Source organism: Pollachius pollachius (assembly GCF_949987615.1).
Source record: "Pollachius pollachius genome assembly, chromosome: 1".
Lineage (NCBI taxonomy): Eukaryota > Metazoa > Chordata > Actinopteri > Gadiformes > Gadidae > Pollachius > Pollachius pollachius.
This window is the reverse complement of record NC_136934.1, coordinates 24,144,891-24,171,713: the sequence shown is the minus strand read 5'-3', so window position 1 is coordinate 24,171,713 and position 26,823 is coordinate 24,144,891. Positions and strand designations below refer to the sequence as shown.

The 26,823-nt window shown below is 44.5% G+C and overlaps 2 protein-coding genes across 2 annotated transcripts; both read right to left on the bottom strand.

The window, feature by feature from the left end:
- Nucleotides 1-1,564: 1,564 nt before the first annotated feature.
- Nucleotides 1,565-21,357, bottom strand: cfap157 (cilia and flagella associated protein 157; the record flags this gene model as incomplete). The annotated part of the gene is made up of 8 exons (XM_079747280.1): nt 1,565-1,731; nt 2,133-2,425; nt 2,858-3,008; nt 3,987-4,117; nt 5,100-5,367; nt 7,551-7,704; nt 8,168-8,439; nt 21,218-21,357. The coding sequence occupies 8 exons, from the start codon at nt 21,355-21,357 to the stop codon at nt 1,686-1,688; spliced, it is 1,455 nt and encodes a 484-aa protein (XP_079603406.1). The 3' UTR covers nt 1,565-1,685.
- Nucleotides 21,358-23,131: 1,774 nt separating this feature from the next.
- On the bottom strand, nt 23,132-25,963 carry LOC307081221 (UDP-glucuronosyltransferase 2A2-like; the record flags this gene model as incomplete). Its single annotated transcript, XM_079744314.1, has 2 exons — nt 25,847-25,963; nt 23,132-24,892 (listed from the first exon to the last, which is right to left on the bottom strand). The coding sequence occupies exon 2, from the start codon at nt 24,698-24,700 to the stop codon at nt 23,132-23,134; it is 1,569 nt and encodes a 522-aa protein (XP_079600440.1). The 5' UTR covers nt 24,701-24,892; nt 25,847-25,963.
- Between the last annotated feature and the right edge of the window lie 860 nt (nt 25,964-26,823).

Here is a 26,823-nt window from a genome sequence, read left to right as displayed (position 1 = left end):
TGTTTTATAGATATTGTTTTATATTATGGTTTTGGATGTGTTAATGCAGTAAGGTTTCTATATTTTCTCCCCATCTTATCAGACTCTCGGCCATACAAACAAAAAAACAATAAAATACAGGATTTAATTAACAAGATTGCATTTTATTTCAGTGTAAACATACTATTAAACATTTAATGTATACATTTCTTCTTCACAACGATCTTGGCAGACATCATCAGTTTCTAGGTACATATCATCAGTGTCTGGCCAGTGGGGATCCCGGTTATTAATAGATTTTAGACCTAGAGTGATGTCAATGTTAGTGTCAAGGTTGTCAATGTCTTAAGTGAAGAGATATGAATGTGAGGGAACTGCCATTGAATTGGGAACCACATTAAACTAAAGTGGATCCCCGAAATGCATCTACATCCTCCTTTATAGAGACATTAATAATATTTAAGGAACGTTGTTTAATCAGATTATGGTGTCTGACCAATTAAGATTGTACATTCATTATAATGCCATTATGATTTAGGATTTATTATTCAACATTATAACACTAGGCTGCCAATGTGTCAAAGAAATGGGTACTGACGGTTCAGCAGACAGAAACTGAGGACAATAATTTCTTTGGAGACACAGGCAACTGATAGGCTTAGGGGTGAGAGTAAGGGGATACAGGGAGCCGATAGGGTGAGGGGCCACAGGGAGGTGGTAGAGTGAGGGGCCACAGGCAGCTGATAGGGTGAGGGGCCACAGGCAGCTGATAGGGTGAGGGGCCACAGGCAGCTGATAGGGTGAGGGGCCACAGGCAGCTGATAGGGTGAGGGGCTTCAGGGAGTTGGTAGGGTGAGGGGCTTCAGGGAGCTGGTAGGGTGAGGGGCTACAGGGAGGTGATAGGCTGAGGGGCTTCAGGGAGGTGGTAAGGTGAGGGGCTTCAGGGAGGTGATAGAGTGAGGGGCTTCAGGGAGGTGATAGGGTGAGGGGCTTCAGGGAGGTGGTAAGGTGAGGGGCTTCAGGGAGGTGGTAAGGTGAGGGGCTTCAGGGAGGTGGTAGAGTGAGGGGCTTCAGGGAGGTGATAGGGTGAGGGGCTTCAGGGAGGTGGTAAGGTGAGGGGCTTCAGGGAGGTGATAGGGTGAGGGGCTACAGAGAGGTGGTAAGGTGAGGGGCTACAGGGAGGTGGTAAGGTGAGGGGCTACAGGGAGGTGGTAGAGTGAGGGGCTTCAGGGAGGTGGTAGAGTGAGGGGCTTCAGGGAGGTGGTAAGGTGAGGGGCTTCAGGGAGGTGGTAAGGTGAGGGGCTTCAGGGAGGTGGTAGAGTGAGGGGCTTCAGGGAGGTAGTAGAGTGAGGGGCTTCAGGGAGGTGGTAGGGTGAGGGGCTTCAGGGAGGTGGTAAGGTGAGGGGCTACAGGGAGGTGGTAAGGTGAGGGGCTTCAGGGAGGTGGTAGGGTGAGGGGCTACAGGGAGGTGGTAAGGTGAGGGGCTTCAGGGAGGTGGTAAGGTGAGGGGCTTCAGGGAGGTGGTAAGGTGAGGGGCTACAGGGAGGTGGTAAGGTGAGGGGCTTCAGGGAGGTGGTAGGGTGAGGGGCTTCAGGGAGGTGGTAAGGTGAGGGGCTACAGGGAGGTGGTAAGGTGAGGGGCTACAGGGAGGTGGTAAGGTGAGGGGCTACAGGGAGGTGATAGGGTAAAGGTCAGGGTTCCCTGAATCATTGGGCCGGGGTGGAGGGACCACTTCTCTTCTGGCTTGTCTTCCTAGAGAAGAAAAACACAGCAGATCTCACTTCACATACAGTTTTTTTTACCCATATGTCATCATCATTTACAGTATTTTAAAACAGTAAGTAACCTTTTATAAAGCCCTTTGGAAACTCTCTGTCTGTTTAGAGATATGCAGAAAGACGCTGGGGTTGACAAGTTACCGGACTACTTGCGGAGTGATACCAAAGACGTCAATAGAGGCAAAAAAACCTTAGTTTTCCTTGACAGCGGTCAATTATACTTAGCAACGGTGAGTTATCAAATATAATTCACTGCTGGAAGTTGTCAAGGGCCCATGCAAGTGAACAGAGCATTCCATGGCATTGAGAAGACCTGTGTAATAAGCAGATATAATGTTTGGTAGATGTTGACCTCTAACATGGCAGACCACTGACCTGGGGTGCTGGCTGGTAGTAATGGGATGGGAGCCCACGTTGAACTCCCTGGAGGTCTGGTTCTGCCGTGGCACCAGTCCCAGGTCCCCCGGCCTGTAGTTGGTCTGGTGTTGAATGGCCGCGGGGGCTGAGGTCAGCTCTGGGTTCCCGCGACCATTGGCCCCGAGCCGTGCAGCTCTATCCAGGACGGCCAGGAGCTTCTGCATGTTCTGGTTCCTGCGGACCACAGCCTGCACCTCCTCCTCCTGCTCCTCCAACCCTGGCCTCTCCTCCCACTCCTCTGTCCTCTCATCCTGAGCAGGATACAAAGGGATACATCACATTGATTGACTAATACTGCCTTCAGGTCACACCCATCCCCACATGAACTGATAGTCAATAGCTCTGCTGCCTCGGACATAAGCCAATCGGGAGTAACGCACTCAGTTGCATTGTTTTAGAGACCACACACTTATTCATCTGACAGCTGCTTGCGGCATGGCTTCAAGTGCACAACGCCCACCACTGCCCCAGCTCCACCATATCTCTCTTTAGCCCTTGAGACATGGCGTGAGGGCGGTGGGCACAAAATGTAGCCTGTCAAGCATTCCAAATGTGATTAAGGGCTATACAAACAAATGTACTTGATGTGAACATCATGTTGCTGCCGGCTCTGTTCTCCAATGGTTGATTGGCTGCTTGGCTCCCTGCCATTCCCTAAACAGAACCAAACCCTCCAGACATACCGTCAGTGCCTGTCTGAGCGCCATGGCAGCCTCACTCAGGATGACCTCTGTCTGGCCCCGCCTCCTCCGCTCCTCATCTAGCTCCGCCCCCAGGCGCTTCGCCGTTATTGCGTCCTCCCGGCCTCGCTCCAGGACGAGCTCATGCTCCTTCCTGTCCACAAGAACACTATCCTATAATTTGGGGTTTTCATCAGCTGTAATACATAAACATCAAGATTAATACAAATGAAGGCTTTAGATGTTTCACTTTTGGTGGAATGAATCTATGTAACAAAAAAAAATGAATATACATATATTTTTAATTTAATATAATTTAATTAACTTTTCCACAATATTCTAGTCATATATATCTAGAATTCTAGTAGGCATCACGGCCTGACTAAGGTCAGGCCGTGATGTGTGTGAGTTTTGTGCAGGTGAGCTCATGTTACTGCGATTTGAATTTGGAAAACCTCAGCAACTACAATGAGTACGTCTATAATCATTCCCCTTGTTTGGGGCATATAGTGTCTGCTAGGCTCCATTATCATGTCAGAAGATGCAACAACATTTTCTATCGGTGCGCTGCACATAGCATTGTTTATGATGTCCTTTTTGTTAGGTATATATAATAGGTGTTGTCTTCTGTTTCTCCCCCAACCCACCAGACCAGCAGAATCTCTCTGTTTAGCCACCTCCTGATTGACAAATGAAGCACTGGTACATTATTAAGGGATACCCGGGGATATGGGGTACAGGGGGTACAGGGGGAAAGGGGAGAGGGGTATAGGGTACACGGGTATAGATGACAGGGTTCTAGGGTGAAGGGGGTATAGATTCCAGAATTATAGGGTGCTCGGATATAGATTCCAGAGTTATAGGGTACACGGAAATAGATTCCAGAGTTATAGGGTACATAGGTATAGATGCCAGGGTTATAGGGTACACGGGTATAGATGACAGGGTTAAAGGGTACACGGATATAGATGACAGGGTTACAGGTTACACACACAGGTATAGATTACAGGGTTCTAGGGCACATGGGAATAGATTCCAGGGTATTAGGATGAAGGGGGTATAGATTCCACATTTATAGCGTGAAGGGGGTATAGATTCCAGGGTTCTAGGGTAAAGGGGGTATAGGGCATACCTGAGGGCCTGAGCCTCAGCCAGCAGCAACGTGTGTCGGGTGTGTATATGCTGCAGGCCCTTGCAGACAGAGGACTGCTCCTTAAGCTCCACCCCCAGCTCCTCGCACTTGTCAGTCAACTTCCTTATCACCTGAAGGAGGGGTTGAGTGTCATACCGTCTCTCTCTCTGACCATCTCTTTCTCTGTCTCTGTCGCGCTCTCTCTGCCTCTGTGTGTCTCTCTTACTCTGTCTCTCCCTATCTCTACGTCTCTCTCCCCCTATCGGGTTGGTTTAAATTGTTTTGTTTAATGTATTTTTTTTACCCATTGGTCTTGGGGGCTATAAGCCATGAACACAATTTCAACTTTTTAACAACAAAACATGGCATAAAGATTTGCATTACGTTTCCCTTCTCCGCAGAAGACCAGACCATACTCTGGAGAATGTACAGGCAGTACTGTTCTAGGCCTGAGATCACATTGTTTCATACAGAGGCTGCTGGACCTGTGGGTCCAGAGAGTAACCGAGGGGCCAGACACAGCATCATCTACTGATGTACAGGAGTATAGTGCTGGTCCTGCTTTGTCGGACCAAGAGGACTGTTTTGACTTGATTTGAGTCTTCATTACATTAGCTACCCACATGAAGGTGTGTCTTTAACTGACACAACAACACACTCATTATTGTATTAAGTACATTTGTTTCAGACGGATCACACAGCTATATCCTCGAGGATGAATTCAGTTTGACGTTCAATAGGCGATTTATTTCATGTTAGTCTTGTTTACACAAAGTCCATTCTTTACAAGACTAAAATAAATTAAAAAATATATTTCTACAAGCAGGCCTATATAGTCAAGAACAAACAAAGGATGACGAATCAAGCTGTTGAGAAGTCTTAGACACAAGAATGCATAGTAATTGAATTTTTATATGTGTATATTCCTATAATAAACTGGGGATGACAACGCAAACAAATGCTGCATGGTTTGAATTGGGTTCTTTGTAGAAAAGCAAAGCCAGCATAAAGACATATCATCTTTAGGGGCTTATGTCTCTCCGCCTCTCTGTCTTTCTAAGTTTGTGTTTCATTCTCTCCCTTTTTTCCTATCTGTGGGTGTGTGTCTCTCACCCCGAGGTTGCTCTTATTCTTATGGCTGAGGTCTCTCATCAGGGGCTGAATGAGCTGGTCCTTCCTGCGGGAGACGGTCTCTGAGTCCCTGAGGGTCTGGTTCTCCCGGACCAGGAGCTGGTTCTGCTCGGCCAGGTGGGCCAGCTCCTCATGCAGTGCCTCCCTCTCCCCCAGACACTGAGCCACCTCCTCCGAGACGTCACGCCGGGCCTGCAGCTGGAGCTCCACCGCAGCCTGCTTCATGTGGTCTGCATGCTTGGTTTTCCCCCTGGAGAACATCTTACTACTATAATAGCAGGCCTGTCGCACCAGTTACTCAAGTTACTCATGTGCGCATGTGCAAAGCAGCCTGCAGCTCAGACACACAGCCCGCACGAACGCATACATACACCGCAAGCACGCACATACAAACTGCATACACACACGCACATGCGCACAAACATTCATTGAAACGCACACACACACACGCACGTGCACACACCGCACGTCAAGACAAAGGCAGCGACACATACACAGAAGCGCAGACACACGCATGAACGCACGCGCACAAACAGTTCGTCAAGGCTCGGCTTAGCTCAGGAGGTAGCGCAGTTGTCTTGTAACCGAAAGGTTGCTAGTTCGATCCCCAGCTCCTCCTAGCTGAGTGTTGATGTGTCCCTGAGGAAGACACTTAACCCTAACTGCTCCTGACGAGCTGGCTGTCACCTTGCATGTTTGTATACCTTGCATATGTTTTGTGTGTCTGCTATGTGTGACTGTAGGCTACTGCTGCCTGTCTTGGCCAGGACACTGGAAGAGATGTTTAATCTTAATGATGATTATTATTTTCAACTAACCAATAGTATTTGCCTTGCATTTTAAAATGTCAATGCACTTTTCATCCCTGAATAACAGTAAAAGCTATTTAATAATTGAATTGCATGCATAGTATACTACACTTTCCATTGAACAATTACCCCTGTTACCATAAATTGACTAATTTTATAATGTAATCAAATGCTCACACACTAGCTTCTTTCAGACACACGTGTAAATCCTGATATTCTCCTGATGGGTCGTATGTGTGAACAACATATCCTGACATTTGTACCTTGAAAATCTCCTGAATAATACTACCACTGAGGTAGTATTTTCTCCGTAGGAAATGTAAATTACCTTATTTGTGAATGAGGAGTAGAAAGTCTGTACTTCTCACACCACTTCATTGGGCGTGTTGATGACGCTTCTGCATGTCATTGAGTGGCCCCCTAAATGATAATCAGCCTGTTGCCTTTTGTTCGCGGAGTGGTTAAAACATATTTAAATGTTGGCACTGCTTTTAAGAGTCATTTTTGGTGAACGAATGTTATACGTTGTAAAATTATAGGCAAAATTTTATATTATGCGCTCAGAAATTTGTTACATTATGGACTGGGCTTTCCACATTATTGCTATGGGTTTAATTACAACTAGAGGTAACTGTAGTTAATATAATAACCGTTGTGCACATATAGTATCCTACCTTAGTATCCTACATTCCACCTTCTCCACAAAGTCCTGCCTTAACCCATACAACAATAACACGCTATAATATGCTGTCATACACTATGATATACTTTATAGTATAGTATATTACAGTATACTATACTGTAATATACTTAATACTAATATAGTATAAAATATTACAATATAGTATACTATAATATTTTTTATGCTTATATATTATAGTATATAGTAAAGTTAAGTTATCCTTTGTCCCTTTTTTGGGGCTATGCTATCTAATACATAATATTATACCATAATAGATCTAAGATAGTAAGATTATACTTTACTAATATAATAGATCTAATAAAGTCAAATTAAACTATACTAATATGATAAATACAATATAGTATTATAATACTTATAAAATACATCTACTATAGTAATACTACTACACTAAATATAATAGATCTTATTTAGTTATATTATACTATACTAATATGACAGATCTAATATAGAAATATTATACTATACTTATATAAAAGATCTTAGAAATGAATACTATACTATATAACCTATAACAAATCTAATTATATTATACTATCCTCATATAATAAATACAATATAATATTATACTATTTTTATATAAAAGAGCTAATAAAGTAATATTATACTAAACTAATATATACTATACTAATATACTATAATTATTTAATTGTTCTACAATAGGCATATTATACTGTACTAATAGATCTAATATAGCAATATAATACTATACTAATATAAAATATTGAATATAATTATACTATACTAATATATTAGTATTAGTACTTATATATCAAATATAGTCATATACTAAACTAATATAATACATCTTATATAGTAATATTATAGGATACTAATATAATATAGCAAATAAAGTAATTTTATACTATGCTAATATAGTACATCTAATATAGTAGCATTATGTTAATACTAAGTGTAATGCACCTAGCTTGTTCCAGAGCAGCTTCCATATGCAGCTCATAAAGTTGGTTGTTGTGCGCCTCCTTCTCGTTGGCTAATTGTTTCTCCAGCGAGGACAAATCTGACATCAATCTCTCCTTCTGCTCCCCAAACTCTTCTAGAGATGCTAGCTTTCCGGCTGGAGGACGAGGAGAGAAGAGAGGAGGAAAAGAGAACAGAGGTGGACAGAGGAGATAAGGGATGTGGAGAGAGGGGACAGGAGATTAGAGAGGAGGACAGGGGAAGGAGGAGAGGAGGAGTAGAAGGGAGGATGGTAGGATTGGTATGCAGACAAACAGGGTTTTAGCCGGAGATCACGACATGCTGCCTGAAAGTTCATTCACCCCTGGAATAAACTAGTGCCTTCTATACCTCAGATGGTCTTCTCATTAGAGATCTCACAGGTAAGTCATGTTATAATGGTACCAGTGATGTTGTCGCCCATATTTTTATATACACATCCTGTCCATAGTCCATCAATAAAACATCACAAGTAATCAATAAAATATAAAAATATTACCCATGATCAATAAAATATCAGAGGTGATCAATGACACATCCCTTGTGATGGAAACATCATGACAGGTGATCAATCAACCCACCCAGCATCATGTTCTCAGAGGAGAGCTTCTCGCTCTTCTCCTGGTGCTCCTGTTGGAGCTTACTGAGCCGGAGTTCCAAGGAACGGTTCTGCTCCGCCCCGGTGCGTTGTTCAGACTCCAGTCGCGCGGCGCATTCCATCAGCTCCTCCTCCAACTGGGCAACGGAGCGCTTCAGGTACTGGACCACGTCCTTCATCTCCTGCTCCAGCTGGGAGTAGCGCGACAAGGAGTCTGCTTTCTGCAGCTCCGCCTTATCGCACTTCTGTTGATACCTGGAGGACGGCAGCATTGTCATATGAATGTTAATGTAAAAACATGAGTAGTAACAATGTTTGTTAAAGGGGACATATTATGAAAACAACACTTTTCCAGGGATTTGGGGTGTTTTTTTGGGTCTCTGGTGCTCCCACACGCATACAAACTTTGAAAAAAGTCTGTACATGATTTTTTGAGTGAGATATGCATTTCTGAAAGTACCCCGCTTACAGTTACCAAACAAGCGAGTCAGTTTCGGCGCCCCCTCCTACGTAGGACGGGGGCATAGTTGAATATTACCTCCCACTTCCCCACTCTCCTCCATTCAGAGCATAGCTAAGATTTTGTGGACAAGCGGACGAGCTGCTCCGGTGGGGGGAACTCGGCGGCAGCTCAGCTCTGGGAGTACAATCCCTTTCTCTGCCGGACTGCCGCCGAGCTCCCCCCGCCGGCGCTGTCGGACGGCCGCCTAAGCTTCGGCGGCAGTCCGGAGGAGGAGCCATGGAGGAGAAAGGGATTGTACTCTCGGAGCTGAGCTGCCGGACTGCCGCCGGAGCAGCCGGAAAGCTTCGGCGGCAGTTCAGCTCCCGGAGTACACCGTCGGAGCTGCCGGACTGCCGCCGAAGCGTCGGCGGCGGCCGAACGGCTTCGACGGCGGCAGTCCAGCAGCTTCGGTGATGCCGCCGAAGCTTCGGCGAGAGTCCGGCAGCTCCGGCGCAGGGAGCACGGCGGCAGTCCGGCAGCTCAGCTCCCGGAGTACAATCCCTTTCTCCTCCATGTCGCGGTTCAATATGGACTTCAGAGGGTCAAGGCAAAAGTTCCTTTCCCCCAATTCTTTTCAACCATGTCCGAGATATCCCCCACTAGAGTCTTTACTTGTTGTGGAAGTGCCAGAGACGTCAGACGCAGTCTTTATGATTGATAATATCATCCGAGGCACACAAAGCTTTTGGCCGTGATATTAGATACAATATTATATAAATACCCATATATAATAATATTATTATTATATCATATAGATATAGAGCTCCAGGAGTCCGCAAACGGCAACAATCCCCTCCTGTCCATGCTGTGGTTCAGTCTGACAGCTCATTGGTCAATGGGCAGCAGAAACAGCGCATTCTGAAGGGACTGAAACAGAGGGGAATAGCTCCTAGGAGATTTTTTTCCCCTAAAAGCTATATCCAGCAAACAGCTTCAAAAACATGGTTTCTGGAACTCAAATGTTTACTTGTTGTGAAAACGCCATAATACGTCTTGTTTAATGACACGACAGCGAAGGGTTAGACAGACTATTTTTACCTTATATTCAACTGTTAGGCATTGGAGTCCGAGAATCAATGTTCTTTTTTGAAAAAGTAAAAGCACTGAGGTTGTTCCTACCTCTCCACCTGACCCTCTAGAGCACTAAGGTTGTTACCTCTCTACCTGTCCCTCTAGACTCTAGAGCAGGGCTGCCCAATTTGGGGCCCGATTTAATTTGGCCAAAAGCTGTGTGCAGCTTTAGTGGCTCTTTTTGCTGGTGATGCCTCAGGCTGTTACAGACGCCGAATGCCACAACGGCAGCCTGAATGTCCTCATTTAAAGATGGCCAGAAAACACTTTCCCTTGCCCTTCTCTTAGTGGATTCAACTCCTGGGTGTCCCATGTGTAGCACCTTCAGGTATTCCGAGTGAAGGGCAGTGGGCACGACCACCCTGTTTCCTTTCATGATGACCCTGTCTTCGACGGTGAGTTCATCACGGAAACTGAAGAATGGTCTCACCTCTGTAGGTACGCTGCATGGACGTCTTGGCCAGCCCCGTTGAATGAAACAGGTGAGTTTCTGCAGCACTGTGTCTTCAGCAGTGTATTGACAGAGTTCTTCAAGACGCCGTGGGGATATTAGTTGAACTGTCATCACCTCAAACTAATATTAAAATATTGGAGGCAAGCAGCCCCTAAACCATATTGTGATGCATCGCAGATGAGTGTCACTGGTTGCCTCACATCATAGTAATGGAGTACGTGGGCTGCTGATGCAGGTCTTGAGCCTTTCAAAAGCATTCTGTTGATGCTCCGTCCATTTCCACACCACTTCCTTGTGGAGCAGCTAACGTAGTGGTGTGGTTAGTTCACTTAGGTTTGGAATGAAGTTAGAAGACTGTAACTTAAAGTTAGAGTCTTCTTTATTGATGACCAGGGTCTAACAGAGAATCCATGCGTACCGAGTTCCGGGTAATCGCATAACCAAATCACGTGAAGTTAATCCCGCAAGACCCACTCATAGTACGGTAACACTTTAGGGTCAAACAGTTAAACAGTACAGCTATCTACACTCACCAGTTCGCAAAATACACAGGCGAGGACCGAAAGGTGAAGGTAGGAAACTTGCTAATGAAGCTAGACACACAGCAGCAAACTTTACTCCAGCCGTCCACTGCACAAGAAAGTGCCACCCTAGCAAGTTATCTCATTGGCAACGTCATTGTCAGAAGTGGACACGCTTTTGCTGCGGGTGATTTTGTCAAGGAGTGTCTGACATTTGCTGTTGAAGCTGTGTGTCCAACTCAGAAGCGGGCTTTTTCTCAAATAAGCCTGTCACGGAACACGGTGACCCGCCGCGTTGAGAACATGGCCGAAGACGTTCGGGGCCAGAACTCTTAGAATGTTCAATGTTCAACCCAAATTTGTGGTACTGCACCCAAAGGTGGACTCAAAGGTGGACTTTCACAATATTGATCTCTAGAATCAGACGCATTTATAAAAAACCCTAAAAATGTATACCTTTCCCACAATTTTATTCAAAGCTAAACATGATGAAAAGATTCCCAGGCTACAGAAATAATCAAAAATTCACCAAAATCGCCACATAAAATCTTTAGACCAAGCCTCACAAAAATCATCAAACAGAATTTGTTTTAATTAGTTCCATTTGAGAAATTGTGGCCAATAAAGGTGGCACAGTTAGCCCATTTTTCTTACATGAACATTTTGTTATTGTATAAAAAACATAGGACTATTATTAGGTGGATACCAGTACCCTCCACTACTAATAAACCCAAATTGTGGTACTGCACCCCAAGGTGGCGCTATTTTAAAAAAATATGAACTAGCCTTATTTCTCCTAACGAGATTGACCTGGACTCAAAATTCTTTCATCATATTAATCTCTAAAATCAGATGCATCTTTTTCACCCTGGTCTGCTGCTCTAAAAATTTTTACTTTTCCAACAATTTCATAGAGAAGCCAAACATCCACAGTCTCAACCCATTTTGCCTATATGACCATTTTGTAATTGTATAACTACCATACGGCTATCATTAGGTGGATACCATTAACAGTGCAAATTTTCAGATCTGTACTCTTTTAAGAAAGCCCTTCATTCTCTTGTGAAATGTGTGCTTGGAGTTTTCTTGATGTTGTGCACTTATCAATCGACATTTTCACCATGTGAATGAGGCTTCATGCAGTTCAGGAATGGCAGTCGCTCAACGGGATAATGCTGTGTACTGGTGATCCTTAGGTTGAGAGTTTGAATCCTGATTAGAGCATGCTGAACATGACATTCTGTCATTGCCACTCATTTAAGAAACACAACATTGAACAGCACCTGAAATTCATCAGGCAATCAACATTCCGACTCATTCGTTTCCAATAATCTGACTGCCAAGACACAGTATGGCATTAGGGGAACTTCTTCGTTAACCATTTTTATTTGTTTTCTTTTTGTAGCTTTAAATAAAGCCCCTTGATAAATTTAATTACTAACTGTACATTAAAAAGTACTTCTGCTCAATTTAAAGGTTGAATCTCCTCGTGACTGAATGTTTGTATACAGCGAGCAGGCTGTATGCGCACAGGCTTGATGCGCTCCACTTTTTTCTGTGTAGAACCAGCGCATTGAATATTTACTACAGCGTTTCTACAGCTCAGCGGTTTCGCAATGACTCCGTCTTTACGGAGATATTCCTGAACCACATAAAACGAAACCGGATAGTTTTCGCCCGTTTCTGCTCCGTGTCGACGGGGCCTAAGAGACTTGTAAAATCCAAGGACAGGCTTCAAGTCTCCTACTGATAGGCCTATTGCAGGCAGAATGTGTAGGCCTGGACCTCGGCCGTATTACAGAAACTCCCTAACTCGAAAATCCTATCTTATCTGATGGGTAACTATGGGTTAGGATCGGATTTAGGAAAAAACTCATTACAGAACGGCCAATCCTAAAGTCAGTGTTCTTACCTTAACTCCAGATAGGAAATGTGTATTACAGAAATATCCTAAATTACCAAAATCCCAAATAAACTGTCCTAACTTTAGGATGACCCACCAGCTCTCCTAACTGTCATTTACTGTTACAAATTAGCGAGATGGCACACACTTTCGTTACATGTAGCGCAGCAAAATCGTAGATGTGGGCCTAATGGTGATCGACGAAATATGTTTGTTGAATGGCTTAATCCGTAATCTGACTCTGTAACTACAGAGTCCTCTCGAGCATTCAAAGTTCTCTGTCGGGATGTCGGATACGCAATGCAATTCACCGCCTGATCCATCTTATATGTTGACTACAAACAATGTAAATAGTGTTGTAAATAAACTTCCAAAGCTTTTCAAAACTTATTTGGTGTTTTATTGGTCCTTAATGTGCAAAGTAAACAATGTACAAAGTAAATAAGGTGCAAAGTCAAACCGGAGAAGTGATAGAGTGGCGAAGTCACTCCCCTTCCGATATAGGCCATGGGACCTATGAGATCGAAAAATATGAATGGGTTTCAATGAAGAGAAAGTAACTATCTTCTGGTCCCAGTCTTTATATCCCCTGGATTACACATATGTTGTTTGTGGATTTAAATGATAATTTTTCATGCAAAGAAAACTAAAAAAATTCGCGAAGAAGTTTGATAATGTTATATTTTGTGTGAGGCCACTTTGTGAACTGCAGCTCTTCGCTGCTCTCGACGCGAATGATATACGTCACCACCCGCACTTGGAACTCCGGTACAGACATGGCGATCTCTCTGCTCCACTTCACCACTTTTTTCTAAGGGGAGGATAAAAGCATCGAAAGGTGAAAACCATTATAATTTGGGGCATCTGGAGAGTTTCAGTTATGCCAATGGGGAGATTATCGTTCTTGTCCATGCCAGTCGTAGGGAGCGTGACGTAACATACGAGACGCGTAGTCTTTCTCATTGTGTTTTCTCTACAGCCTTTAAAGATGAACTGAACTGAAATTTGAAGTTTAGTTGATACAACAGATGTATTTTCTGCCTTCTCATTGGTGCAATAACTAAAAATGGCTGAACTTGCTAAAAGGGATTCAATTGTACGGTGAAAGTGTTACAGGGCTCCGCCATGTTGGATTTCAACAATCAGCTACGTCACTGGCATGGTAACCTACTCCTACTCTGTGGCTCTATAAGCCATAGCAGGTAATGAGTCAGGCTCCGAGGCTCGCTGAAATGGCTACGGAAAAGCAAACAACCACGTCTACAGGAGGATCATCTTATTGCATTGCCCTTGGCTGCAGTAATAAATTATATAGGGCCAAGGCAGCTGGGGTAATCATACATTTCCACAGGCTACCTTTGAATAGGAAACCAGCCCTTAATACATGGCTGGCAGCCTTAAAACTGACTAACCCTCCGATAGCCCCTGTCATGTCAATCTCCACAAGCTAGCACTCCGACCATAAAGTGTATAAACTATTACTCCGACGATATCACAGATCTATGTTTCCAAGCTGCTAATTAAACCACGGCGGGTCTGTAAACAGAAGTTCCACAAATGTCCCTTTCTACTCACACTGATGTGCGCCGACTAGCCGATTGCTGATGCAGAGGGAGTTAAACTCAAAGCAGTTTCATAGTAAGACGTATCTGCGTAATATCCATCAACATCCACCTAAAGTAAACGTGACACTCGTGAATCCGCCTCGCATCTATGCTCATCCGCGGGTATATCTCCCAAAGTGCATCTAACATGTCTTTCAAGTCCCGTCCATCCGGAGCCGATTCTTTTGTGAAACCATGTCTTTAATAACCATGTTATTAGGCAGATAATAAACCATGTTCTTTAATAAGTCCATGGTCCCAGGGTGGTTTCAAATAAAACCGGACCTATGCGGTTTCGTGTTAGGATTTGTGTGGACGCCTGAAGCGACGTTAGAGTTGCGTTGAAAGTTACAGGGTTTTTTTTGTATTATTTTTGTAGCTTTAAATACAGCCCCTTGGTCAATTTAATTAATAACTGTACATTAAAAAGTATTTCCACTCAATCTAAAAGGTTAAACAACTACTATCTCCTCCTCGACTTTTATACAGCGCGCAGGCTGGATGCGTGCAGGCTTGATGCGCTCCACTTTTTTTTGTGGAGAACCAGCGCCTTGAATATGTAGGTACTACAGCGTTTGTACAGCTCTTTGCGTTTCCGCAATGAGCCCGTCTTTATGGAGATATTCCTGTAATGCATCAAAGGAAAACGGAGGGGGAACGAACGTTTTCGCCTTGTTACTTGGTTGCTATTTATGGGGCGCTCCAGTGACTCCGCACGGATACCCCTTAGAGAGAGCATGGCCACTTCCAAAACCTCTCTCTCGCCACACAGCATCGGAAATGCCCTATACATGGTTATGCAACCTAATCCCACCATTAGATGGTCATGGTTGACCGGGACCTCTCGGCAGCAGACCGATTCAATCAGTGTCCATGCTCCGGCAGCACCCACACGTACACCAGTCACACCCACACGATCCGAAGGTGGAGCTGGAGCCTGAAATTGATCCCTCTCCATCGGGTGGCAGTCGGAAACTACAGGCATGTCCCTCACAGGCTCAAACGCGTAACTAGCCATATTAAAATCACTATTTTAAAGCGCTATAAAAAACGGATCAATTATTATTATTATTATTTTCCGCCATGGAGTGTAGAAGACGTTTGCGTGTCTGCAGCAACAACCTAGTCCTACCATGCCAGTGACGTCATCGGCGCTCTAATACTAAAAGACGCATTTTCTTTTGTTGCTAAAAAAAGATAGATTTTTTAAATATTTTATTTTAGTGTCATTTTCTTTATAATGGTCATAACTAGCACGTTATCGATGTTGATTATTCCAGTTCAGTTCATCTTTAACCGAACAATTGCACAATAAACGGTCAAACTCTTGATATGAAAAATTATCATTTAAATCCACTAACAACATATGTGTAATCCGGGGCATATAAAGACTGGGACCAGAAAATAATTACTTTCTCTCCATGGAAACCCATTCATATTTTTCGATCTCATCAGTCCCATGGGTTCTACCGGAAGGGGCGTGACTTTGCCGCTCTATTTAGTTAATTATTTTGTTAGAGGACCAATCACAGCGCTTGTTGTCTCCGTTGCGTCGACGGATAGTTAAAAAATATTGGATGCGCGCGTAAGTTTCATCTGTTGCTAGGTAACAGACATAAAAGCTGAATGTCAATGCTAGATCGCCTACTTAGGATATCTTAACCTGAGATGAGATGAGATTCCTAAATTAAGATAGGATATGTTTCTGTAATAATACACTTCTCCTATCTTAACTTAGGACTTAAGATAGGAAGTTTCTGTAATACGGCCCCTGGGCCCGTATTACAGAAGCTTCCTATCTTAAATCCTAAATTAAGATAGGAGGGTCTAAGATAGGATTTTTTCTGATTTGGTATTACAGAAGCAAATTCTAACTTACTTTAGGAATCCTATCTCATCTCACCAAATCCTATCTTATGTCTGTTTAGGATATCCTAACTGCTAAATTCAACAACCGTACACAACATTTATGTCTATTGCTTAGCAACCGCCACTTCTCCGTTACGACTATCATCTATAAACATGGACGATAATAATAGGAGAGCTTAAAATTTCAAAACAGAGTTACACAACTGCTAAGATTAGACAATTTCACATTCAATTCAGAATTATTATTAAAATATAATCCTGAGCAACGTAAGCCTAATGATAAAGATAATAGTGATGATAATAATAGGCCTAATAATAGTAAGTGAGCAGAGAGTCTAACCTTACTGTAGCCTATTAGCCTATGGATCCACTGGGTGGCGCTGCAGTATCGTAATGATGATAAAGTTACAGTCTAGTCTCATAAGGTTCGTCTTGAAACACTTCTACTACCTTGTGTTAAAAATGAAAGCATCATGTGTTGAGCCGGGCCACCTAGCTACCAAATGTCGGATTATCATCCTGTGGTCCCCTATTGCCTGGATGTTTACGGCATGGTAGCCTTTGCGGCACACGTAGGCTGCCTCAACCCGTCCATTGGGGGCTTTGACGGGAAACAACGACCCATCAACCAGCCAGATTACACCGGGCATCCGGCAGTCCCGGTAGAAAGTCGTCTTGATTTCCGTCATTTCCTCCCCTTTCGGAAACACAATATATTGAGGGGCCAGTCTGCTTATCGCTGTTGCCACCGTCGTCACATTACGAGAAATTGCCGGCGGGGACATTTTCGCCATGTCGCCAACCTCGCTCTGAAAATACCCTTTTGTAAAAAGCCGTAGTGCACTGGACAGTTGAACGACAACCGGGAGAGCCCCGTGTCGCCTCGTTGGCCTCTCCAACACTGATCGCAGCTGCTCGGCTAGCTGAAGTTTCTATAGCGGTTGATGAGGGTTTGGTCGTCAAAACACAGCACATCATCCGGGTCGCTTAACAGCCTTTCTATGCATAAATTACGGCTGTTCTGGTTGTCTTCATTTTCTAAAATGCAGAATAAATTTATCGCAGCCATCACTCACACTGATAACTACAGCTAGATGATGTCCGACGCAAAAGTTAGGATGGCCCAATAGTTATCCTTAAGTTAGGAGACTTTTTTAAAGATTTTGGCAGTTAGGATGCTTCTGTAATACACTTTTCCTATCTTGAATTAAGATCAGAACATTGATTTAGGAACTGTTAATCTGTAATGGCTATTTTCCTAAATCTGGTCCTAACTCTACAGAAACATACTGCTACACAACATACTGCTCTGTATGTTTAATGGGGGCATGTTTTGTCCCATGTTACTTTAAAAACGAATGACAGGCTTCATGTCTCCCACTGATAGGCCTACTTCAAGCAGAATGTGTAGGCCTGGACCTCCAATGTGTCAGAGTATGTTCTGCTCTGTATGTTTAATGGGGGCATGTTTCGTCCTGTGTTACTTTGCTTATTGCACAACAAATGTCTTTGTATTTGAAAAATCAGTGTTGGGATCGTTACTTTAAAAAAGTAATTAGTTATAGTTACTCACTACTTGTTGCAAAAAGTAACTGAGTTAGTAACTGAATTACTCTATAATAAAAGTAACTAGTTACCAGGGAAAGTAACTATTTGCGTTACTGTAAAAAAAAGAAAGTTGCTATATGTCAAAAAATTTGGATTTTTCTGAGCAGTTTTCACTTTGCCTAAATGTGTTAAATGGTTGAACTGCCCATTCAAGGCCCTGATATGCTTCCAACTGAGGCCCCGTCCACACTAACCCGGGTAAATCAACAAATGCATAAATATTTATCCGCTTAGCCCTTAAGCCTAAATGTCCATTCAAAGGCAGAGGAATGAACAACCACCAGGCTGTGCCTACAAAGGCCACACCAAGACAGGTCCGATGTTTTAGGTGTGGGTCATGTACTCATCTCATGGTCTGCGAGACTCTTGTGCTTCACGTACAACGTGGAGTACCTTCCTGGCTCACAAAATCAAGTTGCTGATTGTTTTTCCCGTCTACCCCTCCCAGCAGAAGAGGATACAGAGCCAGTAACAGAGCCAGAGCTCGTTGCTCTGTTGGACACAGAACCCAAAGCTCTCTCAGTGAACAAGTTTAAGGATGCATGTGAGGCGTGCCCTGAGCTCACAGCCCTTAGAACGCCGATACATAGGGGCTGGCCTAAGACAGCAAAGGCGCTACCAGATGAGCTCAAACCATATTTCGCCACAAGAGATGAACTCTCAATCCAAGATATGATTATTTACAGGGGCTCTCATCAACGACTTGTGCCAGTGGCCTTAAGGAAGCAGCTGGTGAACTTGGCACATGAGACACATCAGGGGATCGTCCGCACTAAACAAATGCTGTGGGACTTATACTGGTGGCCCGGTATGGACATGTCTGTGCAGGAGGCTATCCGTGCATGTGGACCATGCCGGCTGAATGACAAAAGTGCCAAGACATGCCGCTCCTCTCCAGCCCATCCCACTACCTGATGCCCCATGGCAGAAAGTGGGCATGACATTGTGGGACCGTTTGAGTCAGCCAGCTGGGTCTGTCGCTTTGCAGGGACGTTGATTGACTACTACACAAAGTGGCCAGAGGTCGCTTTCACTGCTACCATCACAACGACAGCAATCACTTCCTTTCTGTCTACCGTGTTTGCCCGGTTTGGAAACCCTACAGAACTAGTGAGTGACAATGGAACTCAGTACACTTCCAGTGAGTTTGCTGAGTATCTTAAAGCGAGAGACATCAAACATAGGAAAGTGTCCCTCTACTATCCACAAGCAAACGGAGCCGTAGAGCGCTGGAACCGCGTTCTAAAAGAGACATTGCTTTCTGCCGAACAAGAGAAAAGACCATGGAAGCCGTTCGTACAGGACTTTTTGCTCACTTACCGTGCTACTCCACATGGCACCACAGGAGTGTCACCACATGAACTCATGTGCAACCGACCAATGCGTACCAAAGTAGACATTGGCCCTGCTAGCAAACCAGATCCACTGCCAGAGGAATAACTACGCAGTCGGGTCACTGCCAAACAGCAGGCATCGAAAACATACACTGATGTGAAAAGGTGAGCACGTGTGCCAAAGATAAAAGAGGGAAGTTTAGTCAGAGTGAAGAAACCTTTCCTTGTGAAAAAGGTTCAGAAACCTACCAGAGTGATGGGCAAAGCTGTTTCTAGTGCCTTCGTACTGGAGGATGGGCGCACATGGAATGCTACCCACCTATCTCTGGTCCCTGAGAGTGAAGTAGACAGTGATGCAGACTCAGAACCAGCCCTGCCCTGCCCCTGATCCTGTGCCGGAGTCGGCCCAGCAACCTGAGCCGCCCCAACAAGCAGTTGACCCTGGGGTCATGAACAGACCTGTGAGAGGGAGAAAGGAGCCTGCTTGGCTTCAGGAGTATGAACACTAATTGTTCTGATGGACTGTAAGGTAAAAGAAGAGAATGAGTTAAAATTAAAAAAAAAAAAAATTCTGCTGTGAAAACATGGGAAAATGCTGTTGTTTACTGAAATAAATACTGTTGTTGACTAATGAATGTGGAATAGATACTGTTTATGTTGGACACTGTATTCGATTGAGACAAGGCTGTTGTGATTTACATACCTGAAAATGTCATGTTAAGTTTACATTATATATGGGTTACAGGGTTCAAGAGTTTACCTGCTCCAGTTTATATGCAAAGGGAAAAGTGAGATGACAGTAAAGCTGCTGGTTATATTTTAGCAACATTTTCTAAGGTGAAGTTTTGTGTTGAGGCTGATAAGATGGCACTTGAGTTATTGCACTACTGATGAGTTACTGTACTACTGAGTTTTGAATTATTACAACTCTGCTTATGTCAGAGGTGGCATTGTTCTTTTGGTTACGTTTAAGCTTCTTAAGAGAGGGGGAATATGTTGTGTATTCAGTCTTATTATGTGCTGTTCCCGTTACTCCACTACACCACCAGATGGCGCACTTACCTAGTGTTATACTGAGACTGTGTAATGTGATGTTGAGTGTGGGAAGAAGAATCCAGTGATACTCTTTGAGTGAACCTACAGTGCCCGTCTCGTTCTTTATTCCATTATATTAACAAGTATAAGTTTAGTATAGAACACTGATCAACTGTAAATATCAGCTGATCGCGTCTGTAATCTAAACAGAGGGGCGTGGCGGAGTTACGTAACCCCCCACAACTTTATCAAAATAATTTCAGTGTGGAACGTGGATGCAAAACGATATGAAAGCGATAAGATCCATTTTCATTGCGGATGTGCGTTTTTACATTTACCCGAGTTAGTGTGGATGGGGCCTGAATTTCAATTTCCTTGGTTGCAAAGGCTTGTGGAACATCTGCCAAATACTACAGAAAATGCCAACTTTTCATCGGATTGCTCCGGACTCGCCATTTCTGCTGCTTCATCGAATCTTTTTGGTGTGTGCGTTTGCGTGTGTGTGGCGCGGGTGTCCTGGCATGTGTGTAAAAACACTGGCTCCGATTGGCTACCATTAAACATGACTCTGCCTTAGCCAATCATAATCAATTATCTCGTTGTTAACCCACCCGGTCTCCTCACTAGCAGTTTGTGTTAGGAGCCAGGGGTGCGTTCGGATTACGCAGTTTATTCAACTAGTTCATAGTAACGCACCGCATTTATCGTACAGTAACGGTAACGACGGAAATAGTTACTAGTTAGATTACTCCGTTACTGAAAAAATAACGGCGTTACCTAACGCCGTTCTTTTAAACGGCGTTATTACAAACACTGTTGAAGATACGGGCCCAAGATCTAGTAATGTTCCATGTCTGTCTTCAAATATTTAATAGTGCTTCAATTATTTTTCTCATTTAAAGAAGATAGATTTATGATTTTTTTTTTAACATTAATGTGAAGCAAAATAAAAAGTGTCATTCCTTTTCAAAATGACCTTGTGATAGTGTTGATTTTGGACACGCATGCTATTTATACCCATATTTAACTTAATATACTGACATTTTTAAATTTTGGCCCACGAGCCTCCCCCCGATGAAATGTTGGCCCTCCACTGGGAAGAATTTGGGCACCCCTGCTTCAGAGCAGTTACCTCTCCACCTGGCCCTTCAGAGCTCGGACCTGCAGCCGGTAGAAGCCATCGTCCCGTTCAGACCTCTCCGTCGGGGCCGCGCTGACGTTACTTTTCTTTTGTGGCCTCTCTCCGTCTTTTCTGTCATTCTTTTTCGACATGTTAGCGTATTCAGCATGTGTTTCTGGGTGAGGGAACGCTTAGTGAGCCTAGTTACCGGGTAACCAAAACACACGCGTTACTAAGAGATGACGCTCCACACTGGAACAACAGAACCAGATTTAAGCCATGTTTGTATAAAAATACTTGATCATGATAATAACAATAGTAATGCAACAATAATAATAGTTATCCATATTATTATTACATTGTTAATGAATGTTTTCATTCATAAACATGGTGAAAGAGAAGACAGAACACGGCCATTCAGAGTGTTGAGTGGTGTCGGAGCATGCGCATTGGGTCCCCCCGGTGTCGGCTGAGAGACGCGCGGAGCGGACAGCACAGTGAACCCAGGACGCCGACACTGAGATGAAGAGGTAAGCACACTGTTGTCTTGGTTAAAAATAAACTAGTATTAATAGTCGTTTTCAGATCAATGTGAACAACGATCAAGATGAAAAAAGTTGATCACTTAACGACCATTAGTAGATAGGGACTTCGGTGAACATGCATATTTAAATAGCCTGTAGGTTGAGAAGGTAACGAATATGATTAATACCAATACGATTGCTTTGGTTTAAACGGATCCTTTTAAAAAATATTATCTTGCTGGTGATTTGCATTTAAGCATTTTATCATGTATATTGGGCATTGTGTGTGTGTGTGGGGGGGGGCTCTTGCTGGTGAGTGTGTGTGTTAGAGGGTGCCTGTGCGCGTTTATGTGTTTTCTTTAAGCCGTACCGCAAGAGACGAGAACTGAACAGAGAGTGGTCTCTCTCTCTCTCTGTCACTCCTTCTCTCCACACTCATTTTCTCTGTCTGTCTTTTCATTCATGATGTAATCTTTGTTTGTTTGTTCCATTGACAGCGTACACTGGGGTCTGTCTGTGATCAATGTTTGCTCACACAAGGGTCCAAACATTTACATTTATATGTGTCTGTGTATTTGTTGGTTTTTGTACGGTACAAATACAACTACTGGTACTATAATTACGGCTACGCTTGGTTGTGAAATAGACTGAACGAATCTCCCAGTCACTCACCCTCTCACTGTCCACTGTTGATGACAACCCCCCCCCCCCCCCCCTTACATTTATCCATGTTAGTATCTCTTTTCTCTATAACTTTCTTTCCCTCTCTCCCCTCCCATCTCTCCCTTTCCCTCTCTATAATTTTCCCTCTCCTCACACTTCTCTTCCTATTGCCCCCTTGTTCCCACTGTCTGCTCAATCCCTGTCCTCTCTCTTTGTCCTTTTTCTCCCAACCCTCTATTTCTCCAGTCTCCTTTCTTTCTATTTTCTATTTTTTCTTTTCTCCCCCCTCTCTCATTATACCTCCCCTCACTCTCTCTTTCCCTCTTCTCTCTTCTTTCTCTCTATTTCTTTCTCTGTCTCCCCTCACACCCCTTGTTCCATCGTCCTTCTCTCTATTTCACCCCCTCATTTCACCCTCTCTTTCTTCAGTCTGTCTAATCTTCCAACACACAGGAGGTCAGAGGTCACCCAGGCCAGGTTGGAGGGTGAAGAAGAGTCTCTAGGTGAGGATTATAACCGCTTCCTACTTTTCCACTCCTCTCATTCACTATGACCCAATCAACAATCAAAGATTCCTCGTGAAACCAGAAACTAAAGATAGGGCAGTGTGGCAATATGAACAGATTTATTTAGGTAAGTCACACAGGTAAATTATATTATATTTTTGTTTTACATGATTTAAATTAGAATCCCATATCTTAACAATCCTTCTGAAGTAACGCCTGTTCGAATGTTTGCATTATTCCTGCTTGCCTTTACTCCTGCGCACCACCCGGCGCCATAAGAACCTGAGTGTAGCGCCGGAGATGAGCAGGACCAGCAGCACAACCGACAGGAGGAACAGGGCCACGTCCACACAGTAGTACTGAACTGTTGACATCTTGTAGGAGTCCGTTCTGAGGTGTGGCGCCCCCTTGTGTCTCATCACAAACTCTATCCAGAACATGGCTCTCTCCAGGGGTTTGGTGGGCTGGTCTCTGTGCAGCGCAGACAGACGCTGCATCTTGTCCCGGTAGGTGGGCTGGTAGAGCACCTCCTTCAGGGCCGACAAGAAGCTGTCTCTGTTCACTGTGGAGAGGTCCAGCACCTTGGCCACGCCTCTGGCTCTCACCCTGGAGAAGTTGTCCAGCTGGTCGAACATCAGCGGCAGGCCCACCAGAGGCACCCCGTGGTAGATCGCCTCCTGGATGCCATTGGTCCCTCCGTGTGCCACAAAAAGTCTGGTGCTGGGGTGGCCGAGGAGGTCATTCTGGGGCAGCCAGTCCAGCAGCAAGGTGTTGTTACCCACAGTGGACGGCCTTTTGCCGGTGTGCCGCCACACCACCTTCTGGGGCAACTCAGCGAACGCTGCAGCGATCTCCTCCGTCAGTTCCTCAGGCAGCCCTCCCACCAGCGTCCCCAGGGTCATGATGATGACGCCGTGCTCCCCCGCACTCTGGACGAAGGCCTCCAGGTCTGGGGAGAGGGGCTTGGAGGGCTTGCACTGGAAGCCGGCCATGTAGACGATGTTGGGCATGGTGGGCCGAGGAAACTCAAAGGTGAAGTCGGTCCTCATCAACCAGATGTCTGCAGCCTGGAACAGCTCCATGTAGTGCATGCCGAAGTAGCGCTGCACCAGGGGCCCGTAGTTCGGGTCAATGATGAAGGCGATCTGTAGCCGGGTGAATAGATAGAAGAGGGTGTTGCTGACCCGCTGGGTGAAGCTCATCACGTCCGTCAGCTCTGCCCCTGGGGTGGGAACATAGGAGAGGGGGCTTGGGCCTATTGCTCCATGGCCCTCCCCCTGGACGGTCCACCTGACATTGAGGACCAGAGGGAGACCCAGACGTCGGGCCAGCAGCACGCCGGTCCCCATGGCCGGGTCTGTCAGAACCAGGTCGTACCCGGCCTTTTGGAAGCTCTGCATCAGCTCCCCGTCTTCAAAGATTTTCTCAATCATGTTGACGGTTACCAAGTGAAACTGGCGGAACATGAGTAACATCTCCATCTCCACGGACATGCGGTGCCATACGGACCCCCCAGCACGCCGCAGGCTGATAATGCGGGCAGCCATTGAACCAAAGTCCTCCTCGTTGAAGCCAGAGGAGAAGTCGATTGTGACGCTGCGGTAGTGAGGAGAGTTCTCCTTGATGTACCAGGCATCGTTGGGCCGCAGCACTGTGATTTCATGACCTCTGGAGTGCAGCTCCTCCACCAGCACCTTCATGTTGATCCAGTGGCTCCCATCGACCGGGACAACCAGGACCTTACCACCGTCGATGGGGCCCACGTAGCAGAACAACGCGGCCAGTAGCATCCCAGGCAGCATGGTGGAGGTGGAGGTAGAAGAGCTGGTTTTCCGAGCTGGTTTTCCGAGCTGGGCGGTGGTTATGGTGGTGGTGGAGCTAAATGATTGAGTTGGTGGTGGTAGATGTGATGGTGGGTGGTGGGTGTGGAAAGAGGCGCTGGTACTGGGAATGAGGGGGTTGGTGGTGGTTGAAGGGGTAGCGTTGCTGGAGGTCTACGGGGGCAGAAACCATGAAACATCAATACTGACAGCACTATCACAGGCATGTTAATACTTTAACTAGAATATACTGTATATTAATACGTAGGTCATGTACGGCCTACTGTAATGATTCTGTGGATGGTAGTTTGTGCCCTCTGCTTGCAGAGTGCAAATGTTCACACAGGGACAGTAGATTAGGCTTTTACGTAAGTTCTGAGCAGTGTGACTGTGCTCTCAAACAATGACGCAGGCACCTACCAAACGTATTATCTCTAAAGAATGCATAACTGGAGGTATTATAACAGGGCATGTTCCCTCCCTACAGGCTGAAGCTTACCTGACAGCCCTTTGTCCAGGGGGTGGGGGGCCTGTCTGTGCAGAACAGAGAGCCCCGCCTCCTTCCCCCCCCTCCACAAGAGGGCTCTCTAGTCTTTACTTCTCTCACTCTCTCTCGCTCTCTCTTTCTATCTCTCTGAAGATTGACATAACTTACACGTCACTACACATACACTAAATTACCTTCTGCAGATGTATCTTCTAGATCAGAAATGTTAAATTTCATAATTCCTTGGTAGATATTTTGGCATACTTTGAGGAGGAGAACCTTACTGTTTGTTGCACCTTATGATCTAGAGGCTAAGTTGGAGAAGTAGGATAACTGTTTGTACTAGCTTGTTGTATTCTACATTTGAGTACTGGCCTCATTTTGTATTCTACATTTGAGTACTGACTTCTCTTTGTATTCTACATTTGATTACTGGCTTCTTGTAGTGTTCTACATTTGAAGACATCAGAAGTCCTACAGGTTTAAGAGTGCCTGTGGTGAATTCACTGTGTTCACCATGGGCACAGAACACGATCTGGTGGGTTAAGATGGGTTCTTGATTCATCCCTGGAGAACAAGAACAAATACTATACTAAACACAATAACAACAACAACCATAACAACTACATCGTCACAAATACCTGCTCTAGATGACTCTCATCTCTGAGGACAGGAGAGCAGTCTGTTGAAGTCCTCGCTCCTCCTCAGCAGAAAAGGGACACTGGGAGCGAAGCGAGGCTGGCACTTTTACCTCTCCGAACCTCAGGGAAAATCCCAGAGGGGAACGCAGGATGTTGGGTAACTGGATCAAAGGTCTTTCTGGTTACACAAGAAACTACACACAGGTTTCCTCCCAACAGGGGCCTCCCACTTTCACACCAATCGTGTAATACTCTTCCTTGTTCAGAAGGGTAGAAACTGTAGATACACACCTAGGAGAACAGAGTAGAATATGATCAAAAATTTTTATCTACACCTATAAGTAGAGTAGAATATAATATAAACAGTACATACACACCTATAGGTACAGTAGAATATCATATAAACAGTACATACACACCTATAGGTACAGTAGAATACCATATAAACAGTAAATATACACCTATGGAAACCGTAAAATACCATAGATACACTAAATACACACCTATAAGTAGAGTAGAATACCATATAAGCAGTCTATATACACCAGAGATGGGACAATGTCACTGTTTGGCAAGTCCCAAGTAAGTCCCAAGTCTTAGCAGTCAAGTCAGAGTCGAGTCCCAAGTCAAGACAGGGAAATGCAAGTCGAGTTCAAGTCAAAGTCACACCAAAGCCAAGTCGAGTCCAAGTCCAAGTCCCAAACTTTTTCAAGTCTTGAACAAGTCACCATGTATTTTTACTTAATAATGTCATTATTAGGCTGTTGATCATAATTTCAACATATCACTCTAATGTACAGTCATTTCTTATCAATACAATTATAATATGTTCATTGTTTGTCTTCAAATGTGTCATGATATGCGCATGTGCCAAAATCTTATGTTGTTAAAAGTAGAGATGAGACCAACTGAAACGAAGCCGATATGAAACTTAAACTGTGATTCTGAAGAAAGCATAAATGATATCGAAATTCAGT